The sequence below is a fragment of the Hippocampus guttulatus genome, chromosome 22, assembly GCF_054856545.1.
Source record: "Hippocampus guttulatus isolate MCC_2025c chromosome 22, RoL_Hgut_1.0, whole genome shotgun sequence".
Taxonomy (NCBI): Eukaryota; Metazoa; Chordata; class Actinopteri; order Syngnathiformes; family Syngnathidae; genus Hippocampus; species Hippocampus guttulatus.
The window spans coordinates 4,772,230-4,786,812 of NC_141282.1; the positions used below are offsets into that span (position 1 = coordinate 4,772,230).

Sequence of the window (14,583 nt, forward strand, 5' to 3'; positions counted from 1 at the left end):
GGCCAAGTCGGACACAGCAACCACCAACCATACTCTGTGTTTACAATATTTTTACAATATTAACGAGCGCTATTTTCTAGATTTAAAAACAGACATTTTATTTTGAAGCCAGGGATGGATTTTTAAAATAAGGACTGATGATTTGGGATACAACTACACAGTCTTGTCACGAAATGAATTGACTTGTATTTCAAAGCACCACTGGATAAATAAATGAGCGCTTTATTCCCACTGAACTGACGCAATCCTCCCCTCGGACTTTGCTTTTTTGGATGCCCGAGGTGCAACCTGCACTGTTATCTTGCGCCAAACACATGTGCTCTCCAGGCATCCAGCCGGTCTCAACACACCTCTAGCTAAGCGATGCCGCAGTGCTTTGTGTTCGTATACGTGTATACACACATTCGAAAGAGTACAATTGTGCCTGCATGTTTTCCGCAGTTAAAACAAATGCTGCGAGGCTTTGACTAAGTAGTCATCTTGGATGTGTATTTGTTTTTGTTTTTTTAATACTGGGCTTGAACTTTAATTAGATAACCAATATTGTTGATGTATTTTTTTTTTTTTTTTTTTTTTTTTAATGCTTGAACCAAGTGGAGGCTTTCAGAGCGCTTGAAACGTCTGTTTGCACCGGTGGTGCCTCTTATTTATTTATTTTTTTGGGGGCATACCGTTGGGAATTTAGGTTGCCTGGGTGCCCAAATTGGTTTCAGTCTACAGCCCTGTAATGTAGTGAGAAAAAAAAAGTCAAAATGGATCTTAAAAGTGCTCAAATGTAACCTTGAACCAACTAAGAGCACCCTTTTATATTGACATTGACTTAATGAGATGTGACGATAAATGCGAAGACTTTGTATAATTTTGCTGGCATTCATTAGAATAATGAATATGGGAATTACAAAAAACATACAGCCTACAAAGAGATAATTAGTATAATGGATTTTTGCTCCACTGCAAGGACTCAAATTGCACATCTTAACTCTTTGGATTGTTTATACCAGGACGCCATTTCATTTTTTACGCGCGTGTGTGTGCGTGTGTTTTGGGTGAGAATGGCGGGCGTGTAATATGGCAGTCCATCTGCGAGCAGCCAAGTGTGATATTGCTGCTCATCTTTCAATTAGAACACTTACACAACGCCGCGTCGGAAAGGCCGTGATGGCGCCCGTGAAAGAGACGTTGTTTTCTTTTAGGGACTCAATTTCATCAGCCCGCCAGCGATGTGATCATTCCGCCGAAATGGGAGCACTTTTTTTTTTTTTTTTTTACGGGATTCTCCCAACACGTCATCCATCTTTACCTCTTTATTTACTTATTATTGCCCTCGCCAAGTGCGATAAATGCTTGAGGTTGTTTGGATCATTGCTGTTTTATTTTTGCGTTGTGTTATGGGGCTGTTAGGAGTTTTTTTCAGAGTACTTCCCCACACAGTTCGCCCAAAGAGCCGCGCCGGCTGCGGACATGCGAGCCGTCCGCCATGTGTCAAGCGGGGGGAGCCCATGTGTGACTTTCTCCTGACGTTGATGAATGATGTGTCAAGAGCGCACTCCTGTCGCCCGCCTCACTCAAGAGAGGGGCGAACCATGTTCCTCTAAAAGGGGAGATCATCTTGTGTCGTGTGTATTATTTTGGCGCCGGAGAACATACATTGTGACCTCTGGATGACCTTGTGGGACACCCCCTATTTCATGAGGTTGGAGGTGTTGCCGTCCACATGACACACCGGGACCATTCTAGCAGCTCCATCCTTTTAGCGCATTAACGTAATTCCCAGTTTGTGTTTTGGGGTTGTTGTTTTTTAGCTCACAGCACTAAAGCAAATAACCACTTTTAGCAACAGCATCCGGAGCATTAACAGCCCTTTTTCCCGATGGGAGTGCACGGCCATCTTTTTTTTTTTTTTACTCCTAATGACAGCAGTTCACCCCCATCAAACCACGACATGCATTTGCAAAGCCCGGGCTCAGATATTCCTCTGTGGCGGCGCTTTTAAAGTGGCGGCGTGGTAAAAGAGTAGATGCAAAGTGCACGGCGGCTCGCTTTCAGGGCTTAATGCGGCAACACTGGCGGGAAAATGTGTGTGCTTTTCACTCAATAGCATCGCGTATTGACCTTTAAGAATGAATCATTATGGAAGTGAGAGAAAGAGACGTATAGAATCGGACGGACAGGGCTTGTTCTCTCCGATGGAATGGTCAACGAAGATGGAGTAAAATGCTCCCTTCGCCCTTGATTACTTTTTAATGATTTCTGGTGCCCGAGACAAATGGCCGCGTTAAATGGGCAGAATTAGACATGGGAAAAGCGTTTGTTGGCCGAGAAGGCATGCATTGTTTACTTTTCTTCATTCAGCCAGACTTGGACCGCTTTCGAATTTACGTATTCTCATTATTGTTGTCTCCCTTAAATACTTTCAAAATGACTCGTCTCGCATTATCACACAATGGATCCCCTCACGAGTAGGGAGCGGGGAGCCCGCGTCCGCCGACACCGAACCAATATTGATTTGGATCAGCACCAAGCGGTAAAACCTCATGGACTCACACGTGTGCCTTCACTTTGTCTTTAAAATCAATGCGTTAGTCAGAGGTCATTTCGAAAAACAAAGTTTGAAAAATGGATGCCACGTTGTTATCGTCCCCTCTCGTCGTCCTGCAGGCTGTGTGTGCTTGCTTGTCCACAGCCAGGTTCTGTGTGTGTACATTGCCGGGTTCGAGGCCCTGCTACGGATCATTACATCTCCCAGCGGAGAGGCAGCTCGATGATGTGTGTTGCCTGCTGGTGACATGATGAGCGAAGGGGAAAAATGAAAACTTACAAACAAACAAAAAAATCTTGTAAAGCATCAGGAGTCATTTGTTGCGTTCTCCCCCGCTTGTTTTGTTCTGCCCGCAGAGCACCGTGGTGGTCGAAAAGTCCATCCAGGACCTGATGAATCTCATGCAGGACCTGAGCGCCTACTCCAACCAGTTCCTGGAGATGATCTGCGACAAGCTCAAAGAGTATAAAGAGATCTGCAACACAGCCTACAGGTACGACCTTGATAATCGCATCTTGCAATGAAGGACTAACGATCCATTCCGTCCTCAGGGGGATAGTCCAGTGCGAGGAGAAGCTGACCATCAGCGCTTCCTGGTCCAAAGACGAAGATATCAGTCGCCTGCTTCAATCTCTCCCCAACTGGGCAAACATGGCCCAGCCGAGACAGATGCGACAGAAACGAGAGGACGAAGAGGACTTTACCCGGTACACACTGATACATTTATTACACAATAAATACTGAGCTTTTTTCTTTTTTTTTTTTTTTAATCTTGCACTCCACAAACAGAACATACATCTTGGGGAAAAAAAATTATAATTAATTCTAAAACTAATAAAAACTAAACAAACGGAACATATTTGAAGGCAAAATAAAATACAACCAATAGAATCCTCAAAATAAAATAATAAAAAGTAACAAGAACGTCAAAAATGCGTGATCATAATGACATACAGTATACTTTGAATCAAATAGCCTCATTGAATTCATGTATCTGTTTGACAATCACACAAGCACACTTGAGCAATCACGGCAATTACACTCCCGCCCCATCAAGTCTTTTCCATTTACAAATTATAAACACGATTCGCATATTGAAGGACTTCTAGCTCAGTGAAGACATTGTAAGTTCTCTTCTTTAGCCCCAAGAAAGCAGGTTGAGGATAGACCACGCGGACAAATTGACGTCTTAATCCCCCATGACGCAGGGCGGCGTTTGCCAAGGAGTCGGAGGTCCTGACGGGCAACCTCGGCGACAAGCTCATCCCCGACAACGAGATACTCCGCGACGTCAGCGATCTCAAGTCTCTGGCCAACCTCCACGAGAGCATGGAGTGGCTGGCCGGCCGCCTCAAGGCCTTCTTCGCTAGCCTGCCTCAGGGTTCCGGTGAGTTGCAAGCCGCCGGCACCTGACGCGCTTCAATCTTTTTCACAGATCATTAATTCTATTCGGCTTGTTATTAGCGAAGCGCTAAGTCACTTAACGGCGCCCGGAAGGGGGTGTGCTAGGTTGGCAAGCAAATGTCACTGTTGAGAGATGGTGATTTTTTTTTTTCTCTTGCAAAAAGTCATACTTGTGAAATCTGCGCGGCGCAGTCTTGAGATTTGTCAGTCGAAGTCACCTGCAGCAATGAAAAGATCCCAGAGGCCGTGCTGCCTGTTGCGCGCTGATAGCGTCGACTTTGCGCCCCCCCCCCCTACGACTGCTGTAAGCTGCTGCTGAAGTAGTCTCCAATTTTTGTTCATTGTACGCAGACAGTGGGAATCTGCCTCATTGCCGCGGCAACAGGATTTGTTGATGCCGACAACCACGCCCGGAAATGTCCTCATGCAATGACTGTGAAAAGTAACAGAACAAAATCACATTTCACCAAGGAATGGAGACACAATGAAACTTTTTTCTCTGCAGTGCCGCTTATACCTGCGCTCCTTTTGAGTTTTTGTTTTGGTGTCATTAGCCTTTCCTCCGTTAGCATGGGCAACTGCACGCCGCGGCTAATCGGAACTCTTGTCACCTTTGCGCCTTTTATCCGCAGTCACTAACCCCTGCGGTCGGGTGTGTACGCGACGCGGTCCGTCGGCTTTCCCATCGAGGGCAATTTGGAGTTGCTCGCTTTCCTCACGTTGGCCGTTTCAAAAATGTTCCCAGTTTCACGTCTTCAAGAAGAGGACCGGGCGAATTAATTGTCATTAATTCGTGTGTGTGTGTAGAGGCGAAGGGAACTTACTTATCATGCACTGACAGCCCGAGCATTGTTCATTATTTAGTGTTTGCCGAACTGATGAAGGACCAAGTGTGCGTGTCCACGGGTGCGTGTTGATGTGTATGCGAGAGGCGACCGCAGAAAGAAAGGGACCCCACCTTATCTTATCCCGCCCGCCCCTCACGTCCATGCCTCTCCAAATTGGATTTTATATTACAGGAGCAGTCAGGTATGAACAACTCATTTTCCACTCCCTCTTCTTTTTTTTTTTTTTTACACTTTTATATCTTCTATATTCCTTTGATGCCCTCCATCATCAACTTGAGAGCATTTCTTGTTTGGTTTCAGTCGAACATGCCGAGGAATGTTCACCGGCGCGTTGATGAGGCTTTGACTTTGTGTGCTAAAGAGGTCAGGGATGACAATCGACTGTGAATTTGCATTTGGAAAAATGGCGTCTTATCGGGCATCTTGTTGGCTCTGGATGTTGACAACAAAGGCAGAAAAAGCGTCACTTTGTCATACATCAAAATGACGCCTGTAACAATACAGCATCAAAGCCAAAAATACTTTAGGAAATGGCAAAAAAAAAGGGTTTCTCCTAAATGTCCTGTTTTTTTTTTTTGGCATCTCTTGTTTTATTTCACTGAATTATGTGGAGAAAAAAAAATCATCAAGGTCATCAAATATTTTGGTGTGTTTCTTATGCGTATGCATTTAGGTCGGTGGCGTCATGAAAAACATGAGTTCAAGCCCTCTTATCTCCCTTGTGACATCATTTGACAACAATAATCGTCTTTTCCGCGTAACCTTGACTGTGTACTTTCCACCGCGTCCATTAAAAGCGAGCACTTTGACTAAAATCCTCATTGCTATTCCGAATGGAGCCCGACCTGGAGGCGTGCGTGCAACGGGAGACGATAGCGTTGTTTGTGCCAGCTGAAAAAATATCATCTTTTGCTTCATCCTCGTGGAAATGCCTTGCGGAGAGTTTTTATTTTATTTATTTATTTTTTGAAATCCCCAAACTCGTGAAGACGTTCCCTGCCTTACTTTCTCACCTTCTCAGTGGGCGCCGCTCAGATGCTGCACTCGCTCTACCAGGGGCGGCAAAATAATTAATAACTCTCCTCCTCCGCCTCTTCTTCGCTTACTTACTCTGTCGTCCGTCGCTCATGAATCATTCATGGTGCGCCCCGCCCCTGCAGCATGCTCTTCTTTGCTCCCGTTCCTCCATCTTCCCACAAAAGGATGTTGGTCAGGGCTCGGGAGGCTCAGAGGAGATCGAGTTCTTCCCATTCCCGGTTCTTCTCTTTGGGTCTCTGTCATCGTGTGACGAACTTTTATACTGCACGTACAGCACTTTGTATGCAGCAATGGTTGTTTTAAAGTACTCTATAAATAAAGCTGAGTTGAGGCCTTGTGTTAAAAATGACATGGGTGGCGGGGGGGGAATACATGAGATTATTAATTAACCCTTTCATGCACCCTGGCACCTGATAACATGATAAGCTGTCCACTGAAGTAACTGCTGTCCAATGAAAGGGTTCAATTGCAATTGCAATTTTGAGGGGGTGGAAAAAAAATCAAATTATTTTTCACGTTCGTTCAGCCCGAATATAAAAAAGCAAAGTGAGGAGAAATGGTGATTAAAAAAAAAATAGAAAAAGAAAAACATTTGGACTTGTATCCTCGTTAATGGCAGCCTCCGTGCTGCGCCGCCGCCCTTGCATCTTCAAAACCACGTGGGAATCTACAAGTATGCCTTTGTGCGTTTGTCCGCGCATGTTTGGACAACCCCCGGAGAGACCCGTCCCATCCCCCCCGCTGCGTCCGCCACCGCCGTCTCCCTCTTTCTTTATCTTCAGGCGGCCGACGCAAGAGTGACGTCGGAAGGTTCCTCGGGCCGGCGTCTTCGACTCCTAATGATCTGATAAGTTGACCGTGGGGAGTATCGGCCTAAATTCAATCACGGGAAGTCAATTAACGCCCTTCCCGGGAGAAATCACGCCGCACCGGCTCTTATTGGCTCGCCTCATTACAGAGGGCGAGGAGATTGATATCAAAGCGGCGACAGGAGGCGAGGAGATATCTCCACTTGGTTTGACTGTATGACGCTCCAAAATCATCTGTACTAGTTAAATAACCAGCAAATCCTTCTGTGCAAAATGAAAGCGCACGCAAAGAAATGCTTTATCTTCCATATGTCTCGCACAAGTTGAGTCACATCCAAACTGCTTGCCGTGTTTGCCTTGGACTTGACCCGCAGGTGGACGATATTTGCGCACGCCCAACGCTCTCCCTTCTTATCGCCGGAGGTTCATTTAAAGTAACTCTAATGGTGATTGTCACGTCCACCAGTACAAACAGAACGCTTGGACTACACGGGAGTTCTCGCCTTGCGAGGAACTCTGCAATTACGCTGATAACACTCCCGCTCAAACATGCGACGACTGGAGATGTTGGATGAATAGGAAGGTTCTGGATGTTCAGTGCCAGTTGCATACAAATGGGTTCCCTGAACGTTATTTTCAAGTCACCTTCTATTGTGGGCAGCCAAAGGTGCGCCTGTGCAATTGCCCAATTATTATTTTTGATGAACGAATTGGGAGTACGTAATACATATTAGCTTGCTAGGTTTTTTTTTTATTGCAAGGAATAATTAGGAACAAAATATGTTCATAACTTGTGTCCATTCTGTTGTTTTTTTAGTATTTGGTTTTATCCTAATTTATTAGAATTAATTTTTTTTCTTATTGTTTTTATTTTGGGAATTTCTGATCAAAATTTTGTTTATTTTTCACACCAGTTTTTTTTAAATTGTATTATCGATTCTTCTTTTTTTTTTCTTTTTTGATCTAGGTTTTATCATTTTGTGTGTGTGCTGGTTTGCATTCATGTGTGACCTTCGCAAAGGCGTGGCGCGTAGCAGGGGAGTTGGCCGCGCGACTGCGGCACATCGATCGCCGACCCCTGCATTCTCCGAACTCGACATCGCATGCGCTCGCCTCATTGACCAAATAGACTTACATATGAGTGACGGGGCCAATTTCTCTCCCCTGTTCGCCAATTTACGACCATTGATCTACACCGGGCTGAATTTATACACACTCATCATGCCTTCATGCTCGCTGCACCCCCACCCCTTTTTTTTTAACACTCACATCCACACGTAGATCCTTTGTGTGGCTAACACCGCAGCGCGCCGACACACGCTCCTGCTGCCTCAGCACAAGCGGCCAAAAGAAGTGCAAAGGCGAGCTGAAGGACGCAACCTGAAGTTGGGTGTCACTCTCGTTTTGCCCCCCCTGCAGGTTTGGCTCTGTGCTCCTCCGACAGCCAGGCCATGGGCGATGGCGAGCGCAACCGGGAGCAGATCCTGCAGACCCTCGGTGACCTATGCAGGGCCTTCCAGGACATCGCCAACCGCTGTCTGCTCACGTTGCACCTGGAAGTCAGGTACGCGTGGATCTGAGGTGCAATCACGAAGCCGAGTCTTGACATATTCACATGCTCAAGATCAAGCCAGCGATAATGAATTATTTGCCTCGTTTAGGGGGTTATTTCATATTAATCATATCACCGTTTTTAAAAAATATATTAAATTAATTTTTAATGTAGTCTGTAAAAAGCATCAAATTAATTTTTTATCATATATACTGTATATATATATATACAGTATATATAAAATCACATTTTTCATTTTAATTTATATGTATATTTTAAAAAAATATATATGTATAAATATTCACATTTGTCATTTTAATTTAAATTTGTCAAAATTGTCAAATAGCCTACATATTACAAAATGTAATCCGTGACCAGTAGCACCTTTTGGCTTTGGGATACAAAAAAAAAACATGAACAGTTTTTGTGAGATACAAAAATATATGTTGGTCAGTCATCATTTTTCATCATTTTCATGTCTTTCCACATCCATTTTTGGCAAGGCGACATTCTGTTGCCTTTTGCACAAAGCAACTGCAAAACACATCCTTGGGCGAAGTTTGTTACTCAACCTCAATGACAACGCTTTCCGAGTGGGAGCAAAGGACAAACTTGACATTTTCTGTAGGTGTAACCAATTATTTGTCTCATCCAGTGTAGGTGTTTTCAATCTCTTATAATATCCGAGTTAATTTACCACACCATAACCCTTCTCTCCCCCCGCCCCCCCCCCCACGAGCCTTTAATAGTCCCCATCAAACCACTTCCTGTAACTTACGCAACATTGTTGATACTTTTGAGTCAGAAAAAGAGATGGGAAGGGAAAAAAAACGCCCCCCCCCCCCCACCCACCACCCGCAGGCATGCGCGCTGCAATACGCTACACTCCATTGGCTCCCCTCATCCGCAGAATTTCCCCCGATAGTTGTACCAGTTAAATGAAGCCGTGAAGAAGAAAGCGCGCGGGGTGGGGGGCAGAGATGAGCGCCCGGGTCAGAGGAGGCGAATTGCAATAGATTGTTTCTTTATGTGGGCTTCTTTATGAACCTTTACGATATGGATTCTTTTTATTTCTTTTTGTCAGGTGCTGTTTATTCAAAATAACAGGCCCATGACTATTTTTGGAGTAAAATATCTTTTTTTTTTGTCATGCTTGAGGCATTGCTGCTGGTTTCCGGCACCATCCCGCCACCTGTTGCTTTTCGTGAGGCGTCCATGTCGGTTGCAGAAAACGCGATTGCACGTCCAGCGAGCCTGTCCCAGATTTAACCTTCAAACTGTGCATTTCCTGTTAGCTGACATTAATTACTCACTATATTTACCAGTGGCATGCACAAAAAATTACCCTTCCCCATCAAGCAGTGTCGGCTCACTTGGAGCTGAAACAGATCAAATGAATAAGGAATGAAGTCGCGTTTGCCGAGCCGAAAGCTTCATTTTGCTCTGCATTCTTCCGCAATTAAATGCTTTTGAACCCAACAGTTTGCTCCGGGGCCTGGGGGGGGGAAAAAAAGGAGAGCTTTTGTGCTTTAAAGGCTGTGGGGCTGTGTGTTTACAGGAATTTTGTCATGTGCTGCGTTTTCACCTCCTAATCATATTTCCCCGCTGCGACGGCACACAGCTGCGATGAGCAGCCGCGAAAACTGTCATCGTTCAAGAGTTTGAAATCAAGGTCTCTTTTCATGCAGGGTGCACTGCTTCCACTACCTGATCCCGCTGACCAAGCAGGGCAACTACGCCATCGTGGCCAACGTGGAGAGCATGGACTACGACCCGCTGGTGGTCAAGCTCAACAAAGACATCTCGGCCATCGAGGAAGCCATGGCGGCCGCCCTGCAGCAACACAAGTTCCAGTACATCTTTGAAGGTAAATCCGGGGGGCTGGTTATTAAACCCGGCGGGGTTTCATCTGGAGCTGTTTGGTGGAACACGATGCCGTCGTATGAATGACACCGCGTTCATTCTGCCATTCGGCGCAAGAGCGGTCACAGAAGTGCTTGTGTGTGGTTGTCCCGACAAAGGTCTGGGCCACCTGATCTCCTGCATCCTCATCAACGGCGCCCAGTACTTCAAGAGAATCAGCGAGTCCGGCATCAAGAAGATGTGCCGGAACATCTTCGTGCTACAGCAGAACCTCACCAACATCACCATGTCCCGGGAGGCAGACCTGGATTTTGCCCGGTATTCTCTTCTTCTCATCTTCTCCATTTTTATTTTTTATTTCTTTATTGGCTCGGTGGGAGGGTGCGGAAGGCGGTTAAAAACAACCCAAAGTGGCGGCCAGCGTGGAGAAAAGAGCATTGATCAGCGCCTTGTTCTTTCTTCCCCTCTGTCAACTTTGATTACGATTGTCAACGACTTCTTCGTGTGTCTCCACTCTGATTGCGCAGCATGGGCGGCGCTGAGGCCTTGATTCAGAATTTCCGTTGTTTACACTTCCCGAGATGCGCCGGACACACGCAAAAGCCCTCTTTTTAATTATTCATGCAGCACGGCGTTCGATGAGTTCAAACACGAGAAAGACTGTTGAGCTCACATGGACGGACGGTGTACCTAATAATCGGACCGTTTTCGATGCATATGTCTAAAACTGAGGCGGTACCATTTTTTATTTATATATATATATTTTTTTTCCCGGAAGACTGCTCTTGTGAGAGGCGGCAGATGCTCCACTATGTACACACGTGCTTTGCATGCGTGCGTTTGTGTGTGTTGAGGACGTGATGTTTTTTCTGCCTCAGTTTGGGGAAAGAGAGTGCCAGTCAGAGCGAAGGAGAGACCTGGACAAGGGCACAGTAATAAGCATTGATCTGAGTTAAAACTGAGCCGAAGCCCAGCAGCCAGCACTGCAGAACGCATCAAGAACACACAAAGAGATAGAGACACACACACACACACACACACACACACACACACACACACACACTTGTTTCAACGTGTGAGATGTTGAAACATTGCCACCATGTGGTTGAGTATGAAAACAGCAGCGTCTCCACTTCACGGTCAGACACACCGAGCCGCTCCGCCGTCCGCTCTCGTTGCCCCACCATCCCGTCCATCTCCCCAGCAGAGACGAGAGGACGAGAACCCGAATGAAACGCCACAAAAGTTAGCGGACAACATACGTCTACGCCTTTTAAGAGCCATATAACGATATAATTAAGTGTTTTCTGTCTGCTCCCGGCGCAGCATTGGACGTGTGAAAGCTATTTTAAGCCTTCGCAACTGTTCTCGATTATTTAAATGAGTTTGTGTTTCTTGTGCTCCGGGCGTCGGAATGGCCTGTCGCAACTCATGAGCGGCTGCTTTTAAATTCAGTATGAATCGGGCTTCAGAGGGCCAGTCGGTCTTGCTAAAGTGTGCTGTCCACACTGGTCAATTTTGAACAGCTCAACACAGATTTTTAAAATGTAAGTGACTCCACACAGGCTGGGGAAAAAAAAGATGTTTTGACATTCGCCACCACCTCGCTTTGGTTTGTGCTCAAGCCCTCAAATTAGTTCCGGCCCGCAGTCCTAAACACTGTTCAACGACCCGTGTCTCAGGTAGAAAGGGCCTGTCATAGTCCACCTCGAGCTCGACTAACACCTGTCTGACAGGCTGGTTTGCAAACTGCCTGCTTCAGGAAACAACTCCACTCGGGGGACATGTGCCATTGTGGCAAACAAGTCAAAGTGCTGAGCCGCGTCTCTGGTGGAGAGCCTGTGGTAATAAGTATGGCCGACAGGCGTGTCAGAAGCTAGTGGGGTGTCAACAGATAAAACTGTTTGTATTTAGGGGCACCGGCTGCGGCGCACTGTCATTTTCATCGTCGTCTGTCTCGGCTCCCTGTCACCCTTTTCTCCCCCCTTTTTTTTCTGGCCGTTTTTCTGTCATCATGCCTCTGTTTGCAAACCAGCAAATTCAGGCACCGGCCGTAATCCAAAGAGTGGCAGAAATGCAGCTAGCCGTTAGCTCATAGTGGCTAGCACAGAGCGAACCCTTACAGATTTCTTTTATTTTAATGTTGAAGTCATTTTTTTGTGTGTGTTGTGTGTTGAAAACACGATGATTTTGGGGGCCCTTGTTTGGAAACTCGTTTTTCAAACCGCGCATGGCTGCACTGTGAGGCCGAGACGAAGCAGACTCATCACTCCAGTCGGATGTTGTGGTCGTGGCTGATGGAGAGGATCACGGCCGGCGGCCCCATCCATCCTCCCCCTCGCCCCAATCGCCCGCCCCCTCCCTGACTGCCTCCCCAGCTAACTAATGTGCGACAGCAAATGCGCTGACAGAGGCAGCTTGGAATGGCCTCCTCACTCACTCATTACTCCAGCTGCAAATGAATTGCGGTCCCTCTCTTCTTCTTCACACTCGAGCTCTGCGGCGTTCACACAATTTAAAGCGACTTCATATTCATTGTAAAGCGAAACCAGAGTCTATGTGGGAGGGGTTGGTTGATTAGATTGTGATGTAAATTACACCACAGGGAAACATGGGCAGCTCTCATGTGGGTTTAATAATCAACAACTTGCGGACGCAGGTGTTAACAGTGCATTGCAAACATTAGTCATAATGTTATTCATGCTCTGTTTTTTTTTTTTTTTGCTTTCTCTTGGGAGGAAAAAAAAATACTGGGAAGGTGCAAGTACGAGATGGTACCAGCAAACTCGACTCATGAGAGATTCTTAAAAAGGTTTCCTATTGCCACTCCTAGTTGAAGATTACTGTCCTGAGGAAACATAGAACAAAGAGAATTACATAGACACGGTCACGAAAGTAGCATTTGCCACTTTTTTACACTTGCGAAGCCATGGAGAGCGACAGTGTAACAGCATTCATAGGCATGTATTCTTTATCCTCTGCAAAGAACGACAAACATCGCAGTAGCTTATTGAGCAGTTGTGACTGTCTTCTTCTGTACTATTTGCACATTGTATTGCCACACCGTGGCTAGTTTTGTGTTTCCGCAAAGAAAGTATTGGGCAAGGAGATCGCAATTCCTGCAAATAATCATCTGTATCCATATTTGACGTCAAGTAAAATGGCTGACTTCCTGTTCAATTTCTTGAACAGTTATTAGAATGTAGTCGCATGTTCCTTGTCAGAGCGTTATTGATTTTCATTGCGACCTTTAAATGCAACGTTCCTCATGCACTACTCACTCTGGCAACAGCATTTCATTAAAAGTGTGAAGTAGACTTTTTTTTTTTTAATTCCACTGCCAAGTTAAAGACACAAAAACAATCTTTCATTTTCCATTCTGTCCTCTCTAGGCAGTACTACGAGATGCTGTATAACTCGGCCGACGAGCTGCTCCACTTGGTAGTGGACCAAGGCGTGCGCTACACGGAGCTGGAGTACATCAACGCCCTGTCACTGCTCCACCGCAGCCAGACGGGTGTGGGTGACCTGAGCACCCAGAACACGCGGCTGCAGCGACTGAAGGAGATCGTGTGCGAGCAGGCTGCCATCAAACAGGCCAGCAAGGACAAGAAGATCACCACCGTGTGATCCGATGCCAAACTTTGGTCCCATCTCATCTCATTTTCTTATTACAGGCAAACTGCCGCTATCATCGGCCCCACACATCCTGTCCGGTATACAGTACAAATGTCATATTCAGGCACCTGAACCCAACTGCTCCCTAAATGTTTATTACAATGGACAATGGGTTTGTTTGCAGTGATGCCTTGAGAGTTGAATTTAGTGTTTCAAATCATCTTTCCCCATTGAAATGAATGCTAATGCCATTAATTAGTCCCCCCCCAACCCCAAAAAGTGGAATTATATTTGTTTGAAGTTTAGTTTGATGATGACTTCTTTTTCAATTTATTAGAGAGAGAAGAATAAAGTCACAACTCCCTGGGAGGGGGTCTTTTTTTATTTTATTTTTTATTTGTTGTGGGGTGCAAATAATTCTGTTGCTAATATTACATTTGAAACTTCCTCTTCAAGCGGCCCTTCCCTGTGTTTCAGTTCATTAACTTGGAAAGGAGTACTTAATAGCAGCAGGAGGAAGAGGGCTCTGTCAATACCTCACTGGCCCAACACAATCTATCATATTGACAGTTGGGGCCGATGGGAAAACAGCTGCGGGTTCCTCTTGGACGGGTTTGACGAAACTTGCCGTAAACCCTGAAAAAGCTGCTACTTGATGCAATTCAATACATGGGAAACTTGAGCAGAATTGTCAGTGATTGGCACTAAAACATGTCAACACTTCTGCTTTATTTGCTTTTTGTTCAATCATCACACTTAATTTCCTCACAGTTGTTTTTATATATCAGAACAAATGCACGGTTACACGACACGCAATAAACATTCAAATGAGTTTTGCCTGGTGTTTTTGCTCAGTAGCCATTTTGATTTATTTGCAAGGAAAAAGTAACTTTTAAACACGAAATCAATAAT

General features: G+C 45.6%; 1 protein-coding gene across 1 annotated transcript in view; it reads left to right on the plus strand.

Moving 5' to 3' along the window:
- The window catches only part of exoc4 (exocyst complex component 4), a 48,543-nt gene extending 34,040 nt beyond the window's left edge, over window positions 1–14,503 (plus strand). Inside the window, exons 14-20 of the mRNA XM_086103419.1 lie at window positions 2,896–3,032; window positions 3,091–3,246; window positions 3,748–3,926; window positions 8,058–8,202; window positions 9,879–10,057; window positions 10,212–10,371; window positions 13,446–14,503. Coding sequence (XP_085959545.1) covers window positions 2,896–3,032; window positions 3,091–3,246; window positions 3,748–3,926; window positions 8,058–8,202; window positions 9,879–10,057; window positions 10,212–10,371; window positions 13,446–13,683 — 1,194 coding nt within the window. The 3' untranslated portion in view covers window positions 13,684–14,503. The remainder of the gene's footprint in view (window positions 1–2,895; window positions 3,033–3,090; window positions 3,247–3,747; window positions 3,927–8,057; window positions 8,203–9,878; window positions 10,058–10,211; window positions 10,372–13,445) is intronic.
- The last annotated feature ends 80 nt before the right edge of the window (window positions 14,504–14,583 follow it).